The sequence below is a fragment of the Poecilia formosa genome, unplaced genomic scaffold, assembly GCF_000485575.1.
Source record: "Poecilia formosa unplaced genomic scaffold, Poecilia_formosa-5.1.2 Scaffold306, whole genome shotgun sequence".
Taxonomy (NCBI): Eukaryota; Metazoa; Chordata; class Actinopteri; order Cyprinodontiformes; family Poeciliidae; genus Poecilia; species Poecilia formosa.
Window position 1 is genome coordinate 466552 of NW_006800245.1, and position 23703 is coordinate 490254.

Sequence of the window (23703 nt, forward strand, 5' to 3'; positions counted from 1 at the left end):
TGAAATCGGATTACAGAGCTATTTTTTTTTTTTTTTTTGCTCAGACAAGGACGTATTGTTGCCGCATTAGTCAATAAAGATATAGTTAAAGTCTTGTTTTGTTTTTTTTTTCTCTCAGAGTGCTTTTGCTTGCTTTGTGACTCTCTCACTCTTTATTAGGTCCAGCATTTCCTTTGGATCTGGGTGCAGTTATTTGGCAGGTGTATGCACTTTTCATACTTAAGGAGGCCAGACAATGCGTTGCACCAAACAATTTCTTTTCCAGTTTAACTGGCTCTAATTCAAGTAATTACTCACTTAACAATTTCCCTTTCGCTGGCAGACTTTTATCTCTCCATTTAGCTCCAGGTGCGGGTCTCATGTCAAACTATTATATTAAGATCACCGAGCAAAGCATTGTCCTCCAAGGGAAAAAAAAGTTTTGTAAAAAGTGTAATTTGAAACTCAGCATATTTTTCTGAAACAAAGGAGAAGAAAATCATCACTTCTCAAGCTGGTGTTACGAGGAAGTATTTTTTTGGTGGAGAACTTGCAAAAATCTTGCGTTCTGAATCCTGACCACAGTCAGTATGTGAAAAATACTGGCTGGAAATGTGAGGCAGTTTTTCAGAAAAGCACAATATTTCTCAGAAACACAGCTTGAAATGGTACTTGTAAAATAATTTAAATGGTCCTAATAAAGCATTAGAGTCCTAATTAATGAGCAGTGCCAGAGTCACTGAGTAAACTCAACACATCTTGGTGTGCTGTCATCCGCACCCTCAGCCAGCCATGCAACCACAGTGGCCTCTTTTAACCCTCACACAGTCTTAGCGTGACGATCAGGAGGAACTTGGTAGATGTCACCGTCAGACACCGTCCCATATCCTGTCAGGTTCCGAAACCAGTCGGTCCAATGGACGCTGTCTTTTAACGGGAGTGATATTATAAAAATAATGACGTATTTTCAAGTGCACAGTTTGTAAAGCCGTATTACAAGGCCGTGCACATGGCTGTACGGAACTAACAAATCGGATTTTTTTTTTTTTTTAGTTATTAGTGAAATTATGCTCCTGCTATTGAAAAGATGAAAACATTTCAAAGGCTTCCATACGTCTACAAAAGGACGTAAGTTATCTGGAAAATGCCAGACTTTGCCTGGGGAAAAAAAAAGGTCTCATTTTGCACTTTAATCTAGGAAAAGGAGGGATATTTCCCCGCCAAAATGGTTAAAGAACCTTAGAAGTGCACTGACATATACAGAACAGCAGCCAGCTTTTGTTTTAATGACTTCCAGGGTTAAAAACAGTTGAACTTGTCAGGAAATCATATGCTTTACAATGTGGCAGATATTTCTTACTGTGCGGCTTCAAGTCCTCAGAAATGTCCCCAAGCTGATAAAGACTATAGCAATTTATTTAAGGAGACTCAATTTCATTTTGACAAAATTTACACAGCTTAGCGCTTTTTGTTGATCCAACTCAAACCCAGTTCCTTTCCCGCTCGCTGCCAATACTCACACAGCGCCACAGAAAAACCACTGTGGCAACTAGCCAAGCCCAACGTCTCTCGTCCAAACACTCGTTCAGCGGCTCCAGCGCCAGTACTTCAGGACCAACATCAGGCAGTGGCCAAACAGCGGGAACATTTCGACTGGTTCCTTTAATCTAAACTCAGGCCAAGGGGTGTAAAAAACCCAGTCTGCCACCCACACGAACAATGATATACTCAAAACAGAATTATGCAGTCTCAAAATAATTGCAGAGTCCAATAAATCTGAGTTTTCAGGATATACGAGTCGGCTCCGTCCACAGGGCTGCTTCGTTATTGCATTGGAGAATTAGACAAGCAGTCTTTGGCTTGATGGCAGACGTTTAGTGCCCAGGGGCGAAATATTTCTTACATCTGTCTATGTGAGTGTGATTTTTGAAAGAGCATATTTCATACTGTTTTAGGGTGCAGTTCGAGCAGGACGATTTCTGCACCAGATATGAGTTTCAGTGCAGCAGTGGGGCTCAGTAGCTTTATATTTGTTTTAGGATTTGAGCTCTTTTTTGCTTTCTTTTACCTCCGCAGACACGACTAGCTTAAGAGGGTATTAAAACTGGACATGTAACCTAATCAGGTTACAATGTCCATTGTGTCTCTTTTAATAGATAAACTGGGGTGGGGGAGAGGGGGACTTTGTTTCAAAAGAAAGAAAAAAAAAAACCCATAAGACTCCAACTGAGTGACCTCCTCTTGTTGAAAATCCTCATCAGTATAAAACCGGTTGCTATGCTGCAGCACAGCAACCGTTTTTGTTTGCTGCTGTTTTCTCCATTAGGCGGTTGTAAATTTATCATGTCCCCACCTGAGTGCAGTGGAGCCTACAAAGCAATGCAACAGAGGTTCCTGTCCGCACCACTGGGCAATCGCTTTGCTTTGATTTCCTCCAAGAGGAAAGCATTCTGTTATGACCAGCGTTTGTGTATTTCCGCATTGCGACGCTGGCGTAGAGTTCCTTTTTGGTAATTTTGTTTTAAACAATGTGAAAAGGTCAATCAGAAGAGAATGTCTTTGTCGAGAAAGAGCAGCCCAAAAATAAACTGACACATCAGATGTTTTGTTAAACAGAACCAGAGGACGTTGTCAGTGGGGTGTATTTAGAGAAGGACAGACCTTTATAAATAGATATTCAAAAATGAAAAGGCATTCGATCTGACAAGCTTTCTGGCCTTGAAAAGCTAATTTAACTTATCTGATCACAAGGGTGAACCTGAAATCCTAATCTGTGCTAAAGTAAACTTGAAGAACTGAAAAAAAAAAACAAAAAAAAACGTTTAGCATTTACATACAACGCCGAAGTTTGGCAACTCTGTCTGTGTTTCTATATCCTTAGTCTCTCCTGAGACTCCAGCAGCCTCTCAGTGTTACTAATACCAACAAAAGATTGAATTTTGACCTTTGTTGCCAAACTGAAATTGAGTGCAAAATAACAAGGAACAACATAAAACAAAACAGGAATGGGGATAAACTTAAAGTGTGGCTGATTGCCAATTCAGAAGAGGAGTAAGGAAATAATTCCCCAAATAAAAATTAGTTAGCGGATCAGGTAGCGATCAAAAGTACAGAAAATTTTTACGTTTTTTTTTTTTCATGTTCATTAAATGCGTGACAACTCAAGCTCTCCATTTTACCCCTTCAGCTTCAGATTTAGCTGTTACAAACACAAGTGTCAATGTATTTTATTATAATTGTGGTGTTGAAGGACAAGGGATACATTGGCTCAAAATGTTTTGCTAATATAAATCTGAAAAGTGTGGCATGCAATGTTAGAAGCAACCTAATTTGTGAATACAGTCTTCCTTGTTAGCAGCTCAAGTTTTTTTTTTTTTTTTTTTTTTTTTTGCAAAGAAAAATGGGCAAAACCTTTAGTAAACTAAAATACATGGAAGTTTATGGTTGCAATCTAACAAAATGTGAAAAAGTCTGAATACCTTTTCTGTATATATTTACACAGGTGCAGATAAAGGAAAATGTGCTAGTGAAATTATAAAATGGAAACACAGAAGGTGATTTTACCAGGTAACCATGTTATTAGTGTGAGGCAGGAGACACTGCCGGTCATCAGGATTCAGGATTCTGGGCGTCAGGCTCATCGTAGCTTCCACTGACACGACAGCTCGAGACCTGAACACGTGCAAAGCGAAAGACTTTCAGGAGGATGAAACAAGGAGCACAAACGTGACAAAAAGTAGCATTTTTGTTTTTGAAACCTGTACCTGTAGACCGAGACTTCTCCCGCGCCAAACGCCCCTACGATCAGATCTTCACAGAGACACAGGGAAAGCAAGGAAAGAAGAGGGGAGGGGGGGGAAACAGTAAGCTTCAAAGAATGCAACACATGGGACTAATTCTAAGGTCTCCAGCAATCTTCATCAAACACAGACACAGCATGTAATAAACACATTCAAACACACACACACTCCAACTGAGATGCAGAGCTGACCCTTTGATATCCTTTTGCATTTTCTTTCATTCCTGGTCCCTTTTTTTTAAAACAGAGCTCAATAATGAAACAAAAAATAATCATGCATTTCTTTTTTTTTTTTTTTTTAATAGCGAGCATACGATTCCTTGCGAGACATGAGCGGACCGCACGTTGCATACCAGGCCCAAGTTCACTTGCCCCAATCACAGTTTGCTAAACAACAACATTTCCCAACATCCCGCGCTGCGAGGACTCCAAATTGTAAGCAGCACCAGATCTCATCTATGTGTGATTTTTTATTTGTTTTCATGGGCTTTGTGATGAACACATGATTTTAATTGGCTCCCAAAGTTTAAAATAGAGACGGCATTTAATGGATGTGGTCAGGGGACACATACCAATTTAAGCCACACACACATACACACACACATGCACACGCACACACACGCACTGATTAAAACAATGTGAAACTAGAAAAGAGCCACTTAATGGATACAAGCCGTCGCTGCCAGATGCAGCAGGAAGTTAAGCTGTGTGATCCTGAGAAAAACACCGTAACTTTATGCTGCACGGGAGAAATCAGCTGAGATTTCGTTACCAAATAGTTTCTTATATTTTAGAGCTGCCTCTGTTTAGAAAGAAAAAAATGCAAGCCATGTATTTGTGATTTCATTATTTAAAATCTGTACTCGCTTAGCATAAAACCTATTAGCAACGCTCCTCAGGAGGATGGGAGCGAGCGTCGAAGTGTACTCTTGCAGACCGTGCTTGCCAATTGCTGTGACTTCTCCCTTTGTGCATTTAGAAGGAACAAGACTAATTGAATCTATGAGAAACACATCTGTTTCTGCCTTTGGCTGCAGTCAATGAGTCCCCCTGAAACCACAACAGTAAACATTCAGGCCTTGTCCCTTTCCCCCTGGAGTGCACTACGTTCCTATGTAAGTTGTTCTATGACTGCGTGTGTGTGTGTGTGTGTGTGTGCATGCGTGTGTTAGAGCCAGGCATGATCTGGTCTGATCGACGTTATCTGGTCAGGGTCAGGCATCTCTGCTTCCGATACATGTTTTTGGTCCACTGTGGCCGACTTTATGTCAGCTGCTATCACGATGAACTGTGCAGCTATGTTGTTTTTTCTTTTTTTAATTTTTTTTTATCCTAGCCTATTTTTAGGCTTAAAAAGCCACTACATCATCGTGCAGCATCAGAGCCAGTGGAATAAAAAGGCCAAACAAGGTGATGCAGAAGGCTGGTCCTGTAATGCAGACTGCTTCTGGAATCTCTGGAGATTCATCAAATGAAGATTACAGAGAATGTGGAGACTGTTGTGCAACACTGTATTCAGTCAGAGGCTTATTTAAAGTAGCTGCAATATGGACTGCTACAGGTGATCCTTCCTGCTGACAGCTAACACCATTTACAGCGACTCTGAAGAAACTTCAAATACGAAATACAAAATTTATTCTCCCTCTGGGATTAATAAAAATATTTTACATTTAATTAAATTATCAGAAAAGTATCTATTTAGGGCAGGAAATAACAATAGAATTAATGCACTATACGTTTACGTTTGTTCGACATCATTTTAAGGTATATAAATAAGATATGAATGTTAGATCATTGCTGTTTTCCAGTCTGGGACTGGACCATGGCTGACCCATACAACCTGGACTGATGTTCCAAACAAATGTTCGGAGAGGACTCAGAAAACTTGCATCTCCTTCATCAGAAGCTAAATTGTTTTCAAAAATTATAAACAGCAGCTTTAAGAACCTCAAGTTTTGTATGAGTTTTTCCTTTTTACAGCGCTTTCAGAAAACTGGGAGTAGCAGAGCAGAAAGAGAAGGAGGGAGGAATGACGGGAAAACAAATTGAAACTCTGCCTTAAAACCACAATCTGCTAAAGTCATCAGAGGAAAGGTGTGGAAGAAGACCCACCTCATCGTCCAAATACCTCAGTCCATCTTACCGTTGTACTTCTGAAACCACGTAGCTCAACTCCTGCCACAAATATGTCGACTTGACCGATGTATTTTCTCCCTGATCTAACTCTCATGTTTGCTCATGTAACTCTGCATGACATGAAACTGGTTTTGGGGTTAAGTGTGTGTTAGAGAGCATAAGTGTGCGCGTGGATGATTGAAAAGCTAAATCAGCTCAAATTCCATGTTTCCTTGTTTTATAAATTCTGCTTCCTTGCACAAATGCTGTTGTTTTTGTGGGGTTTCTACGACTGAGCTTGTATTTCCACACGCAGATACGCGACACCTTTATAGAACTGACGGGTACAGGAGGATCATTCTGGATAACTAGACTGCTTTAGCTGATGGTGTCTTTCCTGGACTGAAGAAAAACACATCTTCCTCTCTGAGTTTAGACAGACTGTCAAGCTGTCACTGGATGTCTGCTGCAACTGCCTGCTTGGCTGCAGGGAGACCGGCCTTGGTGAGGGAAGCCTGAGGGCCGACGGCCCTTAGCGGTTAAAAAAAGAGAAGCTAATGATTTCTTTATTCTTGGATTTGCGAACCTTTCAAATATTTTGTTTGCTTGTAGTACCTATTTCAGTCTCAAAAGCAGGAATCAAACCATGCAGAGGGGTAACACTATACGGCTGGTTTAGTTAAAGATTGTTTTGTCTGGAAGACTAAAATACACACGCTAATGAAGCAACCATATGGTTTAATACTGTATTATTGCAATGAATGAAGTAAAAGCCTCACAATGAAACATGATGGAAAAGTTTTTTCTTCTGCAGCAAAGATGGATGGAGCTAAATACTCATTAATCTTGGAGGAAAAACCTAAAACCGGGGTTCCCGTTCCTGTAGAGCTGCTCACAGATGCTGTCCACTCATCTTGGCTGAGCTTTCGAAGTTTTGGGGGGAAAAAATGGACGACAGCTGCTTGCACAAAGTGTCATACTGTGACACAAATGTAGGAGATAATACATCTAATTTGGGCTAAAATAATAGCCTAAGTCAATTTTACCAAAAGTGATTTTTTTTTTTTTGCTAACTCCCTTTTGACAAAAAATGACATAGGCCATTATTTTAGAAAGCTGAAAATGCAACACAGTGGAGTTTGGTGTTTTGTCTTGATTTTTTTTTTTATTATTTTTATTTCTTTTAAAGGGTGTGAAAACTTTTGCAACTAATTGAACAGCCAACTGATTTACCCTTTGGCTCCATACTCATCAAATAAAAATGATCTGGTATGTCTGTTCCCTTTTCAACAAACTGTTGAGATTGGAAGGTGAAACACTGCTTGTTTTTGACCTTTAACCTGGAACCGAAGAGGCACGACTCCCGCCAACATTTAACTCAAAACTCCTCATCTTGGTTCGTAATTAGGCTTCCTATTAGTCAGTGTACTTTTTAGCGCACGGTCTAATTCTGTCTGCTACCTTTTCTTCCAGATCACTTTTTTGTTGTTTTGTTTTGCAAGTTCAAAGGCATGATGTAATTTGGGGATTCATAGTCCATTAAAGCTAAAAGTGGAGCTTAGTCATCAACTTCCGTCTCCTTCTCCAGTAAACTAATGACATTTAATGTTAATGGGAGCATATGGTGGCTCGTGCAGGCCTCCCAGACGCCTGTGCAGGCCCCTTGTGACGCTGATCAAACACCCTCAGCTCCTTTGAACGTGTGTGTGTGTGCGTGTGACTTTACTCTCCTGCAAGCGACACAAAGAGTGCATGTGTAGCACTTCCATTAAATATCTATCTAATGACAGACGGCGCATGCAGTGTATGATTGTGTGTTTGTGCGTGTGTGTTGGCCCAAAGCTCCACCACCCGTGAGTTTCAGCTTATTTCTCCCGGTGGGTTTCCACCAGCAAAAGTTTGAATCTGATTTGCAGTAGGCCTGTGCAGGTCTGACTGGGACCTGGTGCCCTGCACACGCTCAACGCTCGTGTGAGTCCAACGATACTTGTGAATGTGTGTGTGTGTGTGTGTGCGTGTGTGTGTGTTTTCTCCCCAATATCCTGTTTGTGGAGTGAAGAAAATCTGTTTTCATAGGCAAATGGGAAGGAAAAGGAGGAAGGAAAGCGGGGGGCAAAGAAAAGGAAAAGGGGGAAAAAAAGCTAAACAAATTCTTCATTTCAGCCTAAATTGGGTTAAAGTGGGACTCACACAGCTTAAGTAATGCTGAGAGAAGAATGACTCCAAATTAGGTGGAAAATAACGTAGTAAAGCTGATTTTTACAGATCTGCTTTATTTGGATACTTTTTATTGTGAGCCTGCAACTCGTGGACACAAATAGCTGGGAAAAATGACCCACTTCTTAGTTAGTTTTATAAATCGGGTGTAACCTTTTTACATATTTGTGAAGGTGAAGATGTGGGTGGCATATAAAGCAGGGATTTTGCTGCATGCAGCCTTTTGCATGTCAGGTAGACAGAACATGCAGATAATGTGTTGTTCTACTTTCTCTCCTTCTTGAGTCCTGTGAATCCCTAAAGCATGGATGCGGGAGCAGCTCATGGCAAACATCCCCCGTGCCCCCTTCTGATGACTTCAGCAGATAGAAAGTGGGAGAACATGGACATGAAACGTGGAGGTGAGGAAGATGAAACTGTGAAAAGAACGTGAGCTAAAGAAGGAAGTTTGATTAGAAGGAGAGGGATTGAATTGTTGAACTTTTACCAGGATACTCGTTGCCGTCCAGGTCCTGGCCTCCTCTCAGAGTGAAGCCGTACCCTGGCAGACCGCCGCCGGGCGTCCTGGAGGCTCGCAGCTCCTGGCTCAGGGTCAGGCCTCGTGCAGACGCGTCTCTATTACCATTAAAGATCAACACTCTGCCTCCGCGGTCCTCGCCTCCGAACGGACAGCCCACTGCCACGTCTGAGGGGTGACACACACACACACACACACACACGTTTGTGTTGCTATCTTTGTGGGGACTTTCCATTGACTTCCATTCATTTCTACAGCCTAAACCTTACCTTTACCCTTTTCCTAACCCTAACCATCACATACCTAACCCTAACCCTAACCAAAACTCAATTCATACCTTAGCCCTAACTCTGACCCCTGACCCAAAAACACGGTTTCCCCTCGTGGGGACCAGGCTCCGGTCCCCACAAGGAGCAATTGGTCCCCACAATGTAGTATATGTCAGGAAAATCGTCCCCACAAGGTATTACAAACAAACGCACACACACACACACACACACACACACACGCATGCATGTTTTTGACATCAACGGCTGTTAAAAGCTCCTCCGAGACAAGAAGCGAAGAAAAAAAAACATTCAGGTTGGAGGAAAAGGGAAAGAAGAAAACAAAAAAAAGCTTGACCTTTCAAACTTTGGAATGGCTACTTAGTTACTTCACCAAATGTTTATTTGCTTTGCATGTTATTAAATTCTTTGCTCTGACCTTTCGTATCTGACCAGAGGCTGAGTTGGTATCTTCTTATGAGCGTAATTGATAGGTGGAAGTAGAAAAATGTTTTTCAAAATTATTACAAACAAAAATCTGAAAAGTATAGCCCCAATTATTTTCATATTCCTTAAAACAATTCAGTGCAACCAGATTCCTTCTGAAGTCACCCATTATACTTACACCTAATATTACTTACAGGGTCCACCTGGGTGTAATTTAATCTCTGTGTAAATACAGCTGTCCGGTCAAGATCTTAGAGGCTTGTTGTTGAACAAAAAGGAAATGTAGCTCTAGTGGAGATGGAGAAATCCTCAGCTCAGGCAGCAGAACCCGTTGACAGAACTATTCGTGCCCTCCACAAAGACGGCCTTGTAGAGATTTGTGAAAAAGAAAGTTGGTGTTGAGGGATAGTCAGAAGAAGGTGCCGTTTTCAAGTTTGCTACAAACCACGGCAGAGACACCAGCAAGCAGGTGGGAAAAGATGCTCTGATCAAAACTGAACTTTACGACCTCTGCGCAAACCCTGTGCATGACAGAAAACGGCATTTTGCCCTGAAGATGCTGTCCCCGCAGAAAAACGTGCAGGAAATCGTTCTGTACGGTTCGTTTTCTGTGGGATCAAAGTTTGCATCGCAACAAGACGTCTGCATTAAAGACACAGCCGGGTTTAGATTAAGCATTTGTGCCTTGAAATGGCTCAGTCAAAGTTAAGACCTTCACCCAGTCTCTTAAAACGAAAGTACAGAAGACCCTGTCCGTGTAACCTGACTGAGCTTGAACCGTTTTGGAAAAGATAATGAGCAGAAATGTCTCTAGATGTGCAAAGCTGGTAGGGACCCCGGATATTAAAAAGAAACAAGTCTCAGCCAGTCTGTTAAATTTCTTTGCCACAGCTGTAACAGTTGATTTCAGTATTCAACATAAACTTCGGGGAAAGTCTGTGATATTTGTACACAGAGAAATGTTTGATATCCAAAAGGTTATAAATTGACATGGCTTTAAAATGCAGCTTTCTCAACTTTAAACACATTCAGCAAGATTACCTCTAATGGATTCTTAAGAGGCTTCCCAAAAAAATTTGAGGGATGGCTTTAGAAAGAAATTCAAATTCAATAATTAAATGTTCATCTCGAACGCCGAGTTCTAAGTCATTGTCAGTAGCGACTCTCTGGAGCCATAAACACAATCCATTTCCCTTTGTGAAGCAGTGCCAAGCCTTTATTTCATGTTCTCAGCTCTTAGTTTCTGTGTGTCTTAGTCTTTCTCTTCCTCTCAACAGACAGACTGCAATCCAACGTGGTGATTTATTAACGCATCTTCACCTTCAAAAACCACAGCTTCGCTTTCACGGCATGCTTCGGGTCAGGCTGAGCTGTGAAGCAACGGCCAGTCAAAATGTTCTGCACTTGGCTCAGTCTGAGCTCACTATAAGCTGTGAGCTGCAGGATTCAGCCTCCCGTTCCCCCCTGGAATCGTTAAAAAGCAATAGTGACCCCTTGCCATGGAAAGCCAAGCCTGCTATGTGGCACAAAGCCTACACATGTTCTACAGATGATGTTGCTTCAGTTCACGTTCCGATTCCAGTGATCTGCATACTTTTGCCTTTCCATAGCACAGGCACAGACTGATCTTATTTTCTTGTCTAGAGAGTGCTGCTGCTGAAATGGATGGGCGTTTTATCTAACAAATGCTGGAATTTACATTCTTGAAATGTTTATAATATGTCTGTCTTGAAGATATGATGATCTTTCTGTCTTTGATTGAAGATTTCAGTGGGTTATTTTTGAGCTCAGGAGTATGTTTTATTTGCCTCACACTTTATCACTTTGTTTTATTTACCCATCATAGATTTGTCTGTACTGGCTAGGCGGAGGTTTTCCTACCTGCTTTGACAACAATTAAGTTAAAGTACTCACAGTCTTCTGTAAGAAAATATAATTACAACGCTGTCAAAATGATCGCAAAATGACCAGGCATTTGCTGTCACTGCTCCTAATTGATGGAACGACTTCCACATTAGATCTGCTCTTAGTCTTGAACACTTCAAATCACTCATTTTTTAATTCTTTGGCATTTATATACAGCCTGACATTGTAATCTTTTTGTCTTGTCTGTTTTGATTCTAGCTCTAGTTAGTTCGTTTCAATTTTCATGTGTTTTTAATCCATGTTTTTTTTTTTTTAAAGAAACTTTTTTACATGAGATTCAATAACTTTCTGTCCAGAATTTAAAAAATACAACAAAAAAACAAACTAGATATATGCACGGTCATGAACTCTACGTCTAAGAACGTGGGCAATAAAATGTTTTACAGGCTATAAATTAAAGTGCTGGTACAAAATGGATGTATAAGTCAGAGAAATTTACCTGGAGTCACATATTCAACTTGCACTAAGACATCCTTTAATCAGCTCTAAATCTCTAACTTTACTAGCCAATGACAAAAACAATGCAGAAATATCCAACGCTTCAGATAAAGCAGGTTTGATTTGAATATAAACTTGAGCCCACAGTATAGTAGGCCTGCATATTGAAGAAAGATAAATTCTTCAGCTAACATGGACTTAAAAGTAAAAGTAAAGGTGATAGTCTGCTCTTTAAAGTATTTACATCACTGTTATATTACTGTGATGTTATCTAAAACACGGAAAATGAAATAATGTCCAAGTGCTGATTGTTGAAAAAAAAAAAAAAAAAGCACCTGTTTCAGATAAAAATCCATTTTTTTTTAGAATACAATCAGATTTTGGGATATATTCCTTAACTTGTTAGTGTCCATTCCTTTGCACTGTCCTACATTCTAATACCCATCAGTACTGTAACTGTCCAAAATCCCTCTAGACATCCTGTTTGTCTCTGGACCCCCTCTCTCGTAGCCTAAACAACTGGTTCCACATGAAGCAGATTGTGGGGTAGAGAGAGGATAAATGCAACCATGTGTGTATGCAAGTGTATAAATGAACCTATGTGTGTTCATGTGTTCTGAGTCTGCATGTCTACGTGAGCCATTGTGTACATAATTGAATAGCTGTACAAAAATAATAAGCTCCTTTAAAAAAAAAAAAAAAAAAAAGTCTTCAAATAATGTGAAAGTCACTCATTGGTATTGCTCAACAGCGTCCCACACAATGCAGACAATCCAGCAGAACACCCACTGCGATCACTGAAACCAAAACTATAGGAGACTCTTACTCACAGCCTGAAACAGGCTGATATACTGTACCCGATGGTGACAGGAAAAGCTGGTGTTGTCGGATGAAAATTATAAACAAGCGGAGCCACATGGCAAATTACATTAGCTAAATTGTAAGGGCTTACCAGCTGACACTTGAGGTGGGGGGAAATATTGCTAAATATGACAGAGAACGGGTATGGTTCTGTTTTCGAGAAGAATTTTGGGGTTGCTGTGGGAGATCAGTGTCATTTCACAAAGAATGTCTGCGATCCTGGTCAAATCAGAGGGCAGGTTTTAACGGTGCCTCGCAAAAGAACACGTGACCCTGTGAACTTTCGGCACATTTTGTCTTATTACGATCATAAGATCCAGTGTGTTTTACTGTGATCTTGTGTGATAGACCAACATAAAGTGGGGGGAAAAAACTACATAGTTGTCTCAAATGTTTTACAAATAAATTCAGAAAAGGTTTAAATGTTTTATAGAGCCACCTTTAGCAGCATTCAAAGCACCAAGTCTTTTGGACTATGTCTGTGGTATTATGTTTCTGGTCTTTATTTCCAGAACAGCTTAAGGTCAGTCAGATTGGATGAAGTTAGTGAACTGCAATTTTACTTCAATCTTGCTAGATATGATCTGTTGGATTTAGGTCTAGACTTTAGGTCTAGACTTTGATTAGGCCATTGTAACATATGAATATGCTATGCTCTACACCGTGCCACTTCAGCTGCTTAGTATTAAACGTCCAATTATGGACGCAAACTCCTGCCACAGTCTCAAGTATTTTGACTGTAAATGGTAAAATTTAATTTATACATGTATTTTCTAGTCACATACTCACAAACGAGCACATATTCATACCGGAAGCTAGAATCAAATTCACAACTAATAGATTTTCTCCCAGTATTGCCTTTTATTTAATTACATCCATCATCTGTGACCAGCTTCCCCATCCTGGCATAAGAAAAGCATCCCTTTCAGCATGTTGCTGCTACTTCTGTGTCTCAAAGTAGGAAGAATAGTTCATTTTCCTCCACACATGGCACTTGATATGTATTTCAAAGAGTTAAATGTTGGTTTTATCTGACTGGAGAACATTTTGCCACATGTTTCTCTCTTTCAACAATGCCATCGTTTTGGCCAGATAAATAGTTTACTTGTTAAGTAAGTCTTTCACCTGAGTTGCAGCTCTCTTAAGTTGTGCCATTCTTTATCTCTTTGAGTTGAACAGTCTCTGTGAGATTTTCAAAGCTTGAAACATTGTTTTATAACGTTACCCTGCTCTTAACCTCTCAATATCTTTATTCCTGACTTCTCTGCTGTGTCCCTTGGTCTTCATGATGCTGTTAGTTCACTGATGTTCTCTAACAAACCTCTGATGCCGTTACAGAACATCTGAATTTATACAGAATTTAAATTGCGGACTGATAAAATCCAGACAAACCCTGATGAAACTGTACGGTGGTAAAATCTGAAAATGAATACTTTTTCGAAAAAGCACTGTACACGAACACAGTAGTTTAACAGTGGCAAGAAAAAACAAAAACATTTCAGAAATCCTAAATCACCAATCTGCTAGGTTGACTCCATAATCCTGAACTATAAAATCCTGCACATATCTGAACTGTTTCCCAGAAATCCTCATGGTGTCCCAGACTGACAGGCAGCAGATGTGATTTATGTTTGTAGTAAGGAAAAGTGTCAGTATTGATCCCTTGGTTATTGATCTGCTGGTTAATGGGATTTAAAGGGACGGTATGCACTTTAACACATGCTGCCCATGGGTAAATTAAAAATAAACCAGTAGGACTGATGTCATACAAGGACCAAATGCACCTCCCTTCATTCATCTTTAATGGCACAATCCACAGGTCTTAGTGTTTGGGCTCCAGGCTTTGTGCGTGTCAGTCATTGTCTAATTAACGTGAGAATAAAACAAACACTTCCAAGAGGAATGAACTCTGGGCTGCAGCACAAAAAAAATAAAAAATCCCAGATGATTCTATCTCAGGCCACATCTGGTGAGGTAAAAATAGCCCCCAATACACACAACATATGTGCCTTCAACGCAGTCGTCACACGATGAAGCAAGGTTCGCACACGCAGAACCTTTCATCGCCGCACTTCCTGATTGGCTGAAAGGATTTAAGGAGCCTGACAGGATTTCCTCAGTCAGAGAACTAACAGGCAGACAGTCACAAGATCACAGAAAAATAACCTGGTGCTCGTTATGAAGACCGCCGCAAAACGTAAACCGTACATACAGATGTGTAGCAGCAGCACATGAAAAATATTCATAGGATTCCTTTTTTTTTTTTAATTTCTCTTATTTTTTTCATCATCAGAAAGCATATCTTCAGCATACCGTTATATCCATCCTGGTTGACATCCCCCAGCGGTGCTATTGCGGTCCCAAAACGTCCAAAAGTGTAGGTACCACTGAGAACAATGGGTTCAGAGAACCTGAGTGGAGCCAGCTGCAGGTACAGATACACCCTTCCCACCTCTCTGGGTTTGCTCTCCATCTCCCTCTCCATGTAGAGGGGAGCTCCAACCAGGATATCGTCCGTGCTAGGTGGACATACAACAAAGGCTTTCAAGAACAGAGGCAAGGACGGCGGTGAAATTACCTTTGTTTCAAATGACAAAGGGAATTCTCTGCTTACTCGTCGCCGTTCAAGTCAGTGACGGCCACCGAGTAGCCAAAATAGGAGGCCATCTGAAAGACGGACAAGGAAACAAATATTTAGTTTTTAACCAAAAACCTATAAAAATTCAATTTTAGGACAAGGGTATCAGGTTCTTGGGTCTGGGGATGTGATGATGGTGATCCCACCTGTTCTCCTGTGAAGTTCTGGATGAAGGTGAGATTAGAGGAGTTGATCATTGCTACCTGAAACAAACAGACATAACGGTGAGAATCTGTGATGCTTGCATGGGATCAGATATTGCTGCAAAGCGAATGACTTGAGGCAACCAGCTGCCCACTGTGAGAAAGACGAGGAGTTGCTGCAGAGTCAATAACTGCAACTTTTTATGAATTGTCATTATAAAAATTTATTTGACTGCATTGTATTATATCTATGCTGGGATGTATGTGATTGAATTTGAATGTGTGTGTATAATGTTTTGGATTTATACTAGAGCTGCACAATATTAGGAAAATGTATCATTTCAATACCACAACTGACCATTTTGATGACAATGTTTATAATTAACACATAGTTTTTTTTTTCTGTACCATAACATAATGTCTCCTCCAAACTTTGTGAGTTTCAGTATCTTTAGTCACTAAAACCATAAAGTGTGAAAAACAAGCACAGCTTGAGGCTGTCCAAATAGGAATATAAGACTCACCATTCAAACAGGATGTTGCGGTTGTGACATTGCTAACACTGATGAAGACTGCCATCGTTATTTATTGTGCAGCTCTAATTGACCTGTCGTATATTTCTGTTTATGAACTGGACCAGCTTTTCTTGTAAAATGGTCAGCAAGAGATATCTGCAGTGAATTGATGTTATATAAAAAAAATGACTTGACTCATAAAAACACCAGACTTTAGCATCGTTGCCCCTCAGGATCAAACATTCAAACCACATGACAGACATTAATTCAAGAAAAGTAATAAAAAAGCTTCTATAAAACTGAAAGTTTCTTCTCCCTGCTCCCCCTCCCTTTGTGCATTACCCCCCTCCTTGCCCCCATGTCTCTCTACTACCCCCATCCTAACCACAGTTTCAGGGAAAGACAGAAAGGGGAGGCTAAGAATTCCTTCATAAGAACTAAAATAACAACCACATGGAGACAGCCAGAGGCTACGCACACACACAGACACACGCACACATGTGTGTGTGTGTGCAGGAGGATGCATGTTAACTCAATCACTGATCTCCCAGAAATGAACTAAAGCAGTGCAGACTTACGGAAATTTACGGACAGATGATCGTGCGTAAACACAAACACCGGATCAATAGCTAGAAAATTAACTTCCCTTTGGTCTCAATTGTTGGATTGGTCACAGAGGAAACCTGATCGGGCCCGACAGCCGTTCCAGAGCCAGCAAGCCTCTAACGCGGCTTACCTGCTCACACACAGCCGCCTCTGCTGTGTGTGAGCACAGGGAGAAATGTTTGTACTGGGCAGATTGTTCTGGCATTCTGTTTGCGGTGAGGCCTGTGGTTGCACTGCAGGTCAAGGGGTTGTGAGTGTGTGTGTGTAGAACAGGGTTAGGAGGGTTAGGTGGGGTCAGTGGCCTCTAAATAAAGCGGAAGCTCTATGTCATTAAGGAGGATTGACACAGTCGGCCCTGGGGAAACGTTCCCATAAGAAAACACATATTGTAAGCTGAAGATGCACAAACAGAGCCATTTAACACATAGCAACACTCAGAGCTACATTCATTTGGACAAACATCATTTCGGGGAAACATATTGATATTAAAATAGATGTGACAACAGTGTTTTTATTCAAATGTGTCTAAACTGTCAGCATTTTGTGCCAACCTCTTGAGTGCCAAATGCAGTCAATTTTTAAGAAGCCCCTGCCATGTTTCTACTAAGTGAAGTCTTCACGTTTGTGTGCTTCACCATAAATTTGAATATCATTGAACAAGTAATTTATTTCAATAATTCAGCTTAAAAACCCCAAAAGATTCATTTGAGAGACAGTCAATTATTTTAAGCTTTTATATTTTGTAACTTTGGGAATATTATTAAAACCCAAAATTCAGTTTCTTACTAAAAAAGAATGTTACAATGTCACAGAGACCAATAATAAAAGTATTGTTTGGAAATTAAAAGTTCTCCATTTATGGTTATGTTATTGTCTAGAGAGAAATAGTGAGGAAAGTTGTCCGTCAGACAATTGTTGATGCCCTCTACAAGAAGGTTAACTACAAGCTTTTGGCAGTCTTGTGTCCAAGCATAGTAATGGAAAGTTGAGTGGAAGGAAAATGTGCTAATGCAGGTTGAAAGGACTGTCACAGTCCGTTCAAAAGACTTCAGGAGAAGCTCAAAGCATGGACTACAGCTGGAGTCAGACCTACAAGGGCCACCACACATATGTAGGTCATGTGCCACAACTGGTGATAGGCCCCTCCTGGACAAGAAATAGCGGGAAAGTTTTACCTGAACGATGGAGAAAATGACTGTACTGTTGGTCCTCCTTTCTGGAGGAGGGCTTCTGCTGAAAGTAAAGTTTGCGTTTCATTTGGAAATCAAGATCCCCTAAGCGTCGGTGGAATTTTGGTGAAGCACAGAATCCAAGCTGTTTGAGGTCCAAGGATAACATGGGAGTCATGTCACCTGCTGGTGTTGGTCCATTGGGTTTTTAAGTTCAAAGCCAACACAGCTAACAATGGCGATACCGATTTCAGTTCCCAGCAGGACTTGGCACACTGCTCACGGTACCAACAGAAGAGTGATGGTATCACTGTGCCTGACTGGTCAGCAAGCTGGCCTGAACTAAACCGTCACAGACAATCTATAGGGTATTTTCCAGAAAGATGAGAAACACCATCACCAGAAGTATAGATGAACTGAAGGCTGCCATTAAAACAACTGGGGCGTCTTTAAGATCATTCAGCTGAACCAATGGATGATCTCATCCACGCTCTGCTCCGTCGATGCAGAAAGTCATGAAGAGAAGCAGCCTTGACCTAGACTGCAGGGACAAACTCTCCAGTAGGCATTTGTGTATTAAAGTCATTTTTTCATTAGTTTTATGTAATAGTGGAATTTTCTAAGATACCGAATTTCGTTATCGGCGAGCCATAAATGTCAAAATGAGCAGAAATAAAACATTTAAATATATCACTGTGTGTAATAAATCTATAAATACAAGTTCTGATTTGAATTGTTTTGTTCTCTTTAGATGAATCTACATTATTGCTATGGAGACCACGAATGTACCACACATGAAATATAATAGCAGACCAAACATTGGATTAAAGTTATTATTTGTCATTGCAATATTACACACTGGACATTATTTATCTATGATATACTGTGCCCTCTGCAATAGGGATATAAAATGAAAATAGACGAATTAAACTGCATTCTAATGATTACTAATGAGAATATATTTGATTTTTTTTCCTCTCCTCTCAGATTAGAGGCAGGGTAAAAAGCACAAAGGGAAATAACACAAAGCCAACAGGCAGCCTTTGCTGTCCCAGTAGGACAATGACTTATGACAAAATGTCAGAAGAATCCATTAATTAAACAAACATAAAATTAGCTTCATGAGTAACAAGTCCCCTAAAGCAGGTAGAGAAAACTGAAAATAGCTGCATGATTTTTAACATTTGCTTATATTTTATTTAATTAAAAAAAGACATATTTGGGGCTACAATATGAATAAATAAATAAATTAAAACTCAATAGCATGAATACAATTTCAAACAAATGAATGCCTGCGATTATGAAACTGTATGATATTTATGTGGGTTCTGAATAACTACTAATGCACAAGATCAATACGTTTGAGTGTTTTAGTTTGGTGTCAAAATGACAGTTTGACATCTGTGAACTGTGAACAATCTGATCTAAATAACATTTTACTAACTGAATTATTGGGCACAAAGCATTCTGCTGTCCATACTTACATATCCAAAGTTTTGTGCTCCTCTTGGGACTCCAGTGATAAGCTCTAGGAGAATAAAGACGTATTTAAATTTGTGTGAAAATGGTGCACAGATAATGAAAACATCCCGATAAAACGTCATCTGGGAGGCCGCCGCCCTCCCATCGACCCCGCAGCCAAACCCCACCGACTGGGCACTCAGACTCTTCCCTAACGGTGATTGATGAGTGCAGCGCTCTGAACTTGTGAGGATGATCAGAGGGTCCCACCCAGAGAGAGAGCAGATAGAGCCCCGACTTCCTGCCTCGTGGGTCTGAACCCAGCAGACTCGACCGCCAGACTAATTCCCCGCTCCATCTTTGCTCTGAACTCCCAGTTCCAACCAGTTCTCCAGTCTGACGGTGGTTTAAAGAACACGACCACAAGGGGCTTTGTACCACAACATAGCGCATCAGTGAGCATGTGTTGCCTCTTTAGACTGACTTTAAGACTCCGTGACATGTGTTGTGCTTGAGGGTGTTCAGAGCCTCTGCAGGGTTGGTATGAGGGCATGCAAATGCGGAGCTGTTCCACCGAGTTTCCACTGAATGCTGATTGGTAAAGATGGCTGAGAAAATGGGGAGTAGCTCTCTTGAAATTTTTTGACAGACTGTGTGGTGATGCTCTTTGAAGAGAAAGCTATAAATTGTGTGGAAAAATATCACGATTGTGGTGTTCTGTCTGATTTGTCTTCAGTAAGAAAAAAAAGAGCTGCTTTGGTGCTGAAATTCCTTGTGCTTTTTATTTGGACTGCAGAAAAAAACAATGAAATGAACTTTAGAACTTTAAGTTGAAACCGAAATGGTTGAAAGAAGAAAAGCGAAACAGCTTGCACATTCCTACGTACAGAGCTTTGAAAAAATATTTATAGCCCAGGAACTTTCTCACATTTTGTCACTTTACAACCACAATGCACAATGACTTCAATGCACAGAAAAAATAAAAAATAAACTCATTATGCACAGGAAGAACTATACAGTTTTCAAAGGGTTTGCAAATGGAAGACTGAAATATATCACATTTGTATTCACTCCTCTCCACTCTGAAACCCTGAAATAAAATCCTGTCTAATCAGCCTACATAAAAGTCTTATTAATCTGAATATAATTATAGCTGTTCTGTGAATGTCCTTATGGCTTTGCTAGTGAAGAAGCAGCACCAACAAACACACCACCAGACAGGTTGCTGATGAAGTTGCAGTGCAGGCTTAATGCAGGTTTAAGTGATGAAACAAAATCCCAAAATCTAAATATCCCACAGAAACAATGCTCTGCCAATCATCTAAAATATAAACAGCAAAATACAACTGCAAACCTACTGTCCATTTAAACCTGACAGCTTTAAAGGTAACTCTGAAGAAGCAGCAGAGATCTATAACTCAGGTGAAACACAGAGCCCATCACCCTGAACAGACCATCCCTACTGTAAAATGTGAAATTGCCAGAATCATGCTGAGAAATTGCTTTACTTCAGCAGGGGGAAGGGGAAGCTGGTCAGAGATGGTAGGAGGAAGGACTGAGCAGAACACTGACGAAAACAAACCTGTGACAGGCCTTCGACCACAAAAACCTTTTAGAAGCTGCAAACGTCTAATTTCCAGATGTACGAAACTAGTAGACACGTACCCCCAAAAGACTAATTGCAGGGAATGGTTGCTTCTACATTGTATTTACTCAGGAGGGCAAAGTACAAACGTACCTCCCACTTTTTTTGTTTGTAAAAAAAATATTTTCACCATCTGTCTCTGTTCTTCCACTTCACAGTTGCCTACTTCATGGAAAAAACCTAAATAAATAGCACTTCAATTTGTGGTTGCAGAGTGACAGCGTAAAAAAAAAAGCTTGAAGGAATCCGAACACTTTTGCAAGGCTCTGCAAAGCCTTTTTTCATTTTAGATTGCTAAGAAGTTCAAACTCAGAATCAGATCTATATATATATTCTTTGTTGTTTAAGCTGTAAGATACTAAACATCTACCTTAAATATTGGTGCATCTGTGTAACACTTTATCAACATACACATTTTAGGTTTAAAAAAACAGTTTGCTCTCCTAGAAACTACTTCACACATCCATACCAACATAAAATCCATGTTTGTGTACCAGCTGGAGCCAAACAAACACAGGAAATCGTGTAACTTCTGTGGAATAATGTCTCGGTAAGATTGGAGCCAGATAATGTTTGCTTTTAAGCCAACACTTCCAAACAATAGATTTCCCAGACTGAAACTCATACCTAAAAAAAACCACGTGTCTCTTCCTGGAAGACTCCTCTGATTGTGCCTTTAAGCACAGAAACGAGACCTCTCTTTTTTTGTTGTTTTTGTGCGTGCCTGCATCTCTTTGCATCCCATATTTCATCACCTCCAGACGAAAGCCAGGATCAGCTCTTGACCTGAAAAGGTTTGTGAAGTCTGTCAGCAATCATCTTAATCAGTCAGAACGGTGGACAGGAAATCCCTTTATCAGGGGTTCCTAAAGCCTTGTCCCTCCTAGGTCATGACCCAGATGGTTTGAGACGACCGCTTGTTACTGCTTCTGAGCCAAGATAGCATCGTCCACTCCTTATCCATCACTGTATTAAACATTTTATTGTGTCAAATCTTCTCTCACTCATCTCTTCAATTAATGGCACTTCTGGTATATTTTTTTTTTTAAATCGACAAACTTTGTGACATTTACTTGTAGCCATGTTGTGAAACTTTCTTTTGCAAAGAGACTCTTCTCTTTAAACATTTCATTAAATTGAAGCCTACAGAGAGAGAAGGATCTTTTCATTTTTGCACAATCACTCTAGAACATCATGAGTGCTGGCTCATTGCATATATTCTACTCCATTTAGCTCATCCCACATGTTTTCTCCAGGATTTAGGTTCAGGTATGGAAGAAGGTTGATTTATCCTGTCGAAGAAGATGCTGAAGACTGATTTTTTTTGTTTATCCATAGATTTTACCTGACATTTCAAAACATTTACATTGCCATGAACTCAAACTAAGGGCTCAAAAGTGGTCCACGTTTCATTTGCTCTATTTAATAGAATGAGGCACTTTTCCACTTTATTTTAAGACAAACACACCAGGAGTGTTAGTTATCCAGTTCTCAGCCCAAGTCCAGTATGGCAGAGGAACTTAACACACCCGCACATGGATTATGTTTGTGATGGTAGGACAGAAAAAGCTTTTTACTGCCATGCATGTAGAACAATCCATTGACAGATATATAGAGTCTGTCTGCTGTGATGCTGACTGAGATGTCCCAATGCCATAAATGATCTTTGGAGATGGTTGCCCTTTCTTTGATTTCCATACATTGTGGCAAGATAAAAATATATTTTTAGCCGGCGGAAAGGAGAAACTGTCCACTGTGTTATGTTTAAAAATCATTGATTACTAATAATTCCTAGAAATCCTGATCAGGTTTTCTCTGCAGTTGGTTATTAGTCTGCTCACCTTGTTCTGAGTCTCCTGTAAACTCTCCCACTGCCACAGAGTAACCTGAAGAGATACACAATGTTGGAGTTAATCTTAAGAAAAATAATGGTTTTGGTATATGATGTTGTTAATTCTTGATAATTAGGCCGGTTATCATTAAGCTTATGCTTCATGCACGAGTGCGTTCCTGAGGGTTACCGAGGTAACTGTCGTCATTTGTGTCTTCAGCAGCTCCGGTTTGTTTCTCTCCTGGAACTCGTCTCAGGACCGCCTTTAAAGAGTAGCCATTCAGTATCTCTGCTATCCCCGCTGTCATCACCTGACCTGCACTCACACACACACACACATAAACACACACAAGCTTGTTGGAGAAAAAAAAAACAAACAGAAAGAAGAGAGTCCTTGAGACATCTGCTCATGGACAGCGCTTTTAACCACATGGGAGCTTAGTAGGGGAGCACCGCTGCTAAAGTTTGGCTTGGTTGCCCGCTCCATGTGAACCATTCCCAGAGTAAAAGTAACACATTCTTGGTAAAGAAAGAGCAGAAAAAAATATCCCAATGTTTTTCTGGGGAAAAACAAAAAAAAAATCACAAATCCTCCACTTCTCTCTGCAGAGAGGATTATAAATGATAGGTGCGTACTCAACCAACACCCTTCTTCTGCTGTTCAACAAGAGGTTAAACAAACAAATGATTTTATCTGTGGTCGTCCTCCACCTTCCATAAATCCTCCTTTATGTGTGAGTGAACTGTCGGGAAGGAAAATGTGCCCTCTTAACCCCCCCCCCTCCCGTTCCTCTCCCACCGTGCTTTGAGTTTATCTCTCAAGCTAACACGTCCAGTCAATATTAAACCTCCCTCAGATTAATGAGACAAACTGTTAACACAGATGCATGAGTCACTGCTGCTGATTTGAGACGTTCTTCACACCTGGCGATAACAAGGTTGTATGTTAAGTCTTATTTTATGATGAATCAGGCCGAAGGCTAAAGATAATCAGTGCATATTAGAGGCCATAAAAATCCGGGCTGAGTGCTTTTATAAACATTTGTAGGAAGTGTTTTAACAGGAGGCAGCCTGCCTCGCTACGCTGCAGACAGAGAGGGAACCATCCATTAAGCTTTTTATGTTGCGTG

The 23703-nt window shown here is 40.4% G+C and overlaps 1 protein-coding gene across 1 annotated transcript in view; it reads right to left on the minus strand.

Annotated features, from left to right (window-relative positions):
• itga8 (integrin, alpha 8) overlaps nt 1–23703 on the minus strand; it is a 51318-nt gene that overhangs the window by 18473 nt on the left and 9142 nt on the right. The window contains exons 7-15 of the mRNA XM_007572688.2: nt 22764–22889; nt 22584–22628; nt 19121–19164; nt 15350–15406; nt 15180–15232; nt 14879–15084; nt 8598–8795; nt 3744–3789; nt 3544–3651 (exon numbers count right to left, since the gene is read on the minus strand). Coding sequence (XP_007572750.1) covers nt 3544–3651; nt 3744–3789; nt 8598–8795; nt 14879–15084; nt 15180–15232; nt 15350–15406; nt 19121–19164; nt 22584–22628; nt 22764–22889 — 883 coding nt within the window. The remainder of the gene's footprint in view (nt 1–3543; nt 3652–3743; nt 3790–8597; nt 8796–14878; nt 15085–15179; nt 15233–15349; nt 15407–19120; nt 19165–22583; nt 22629–22763; nt 22890–23703) is intronic.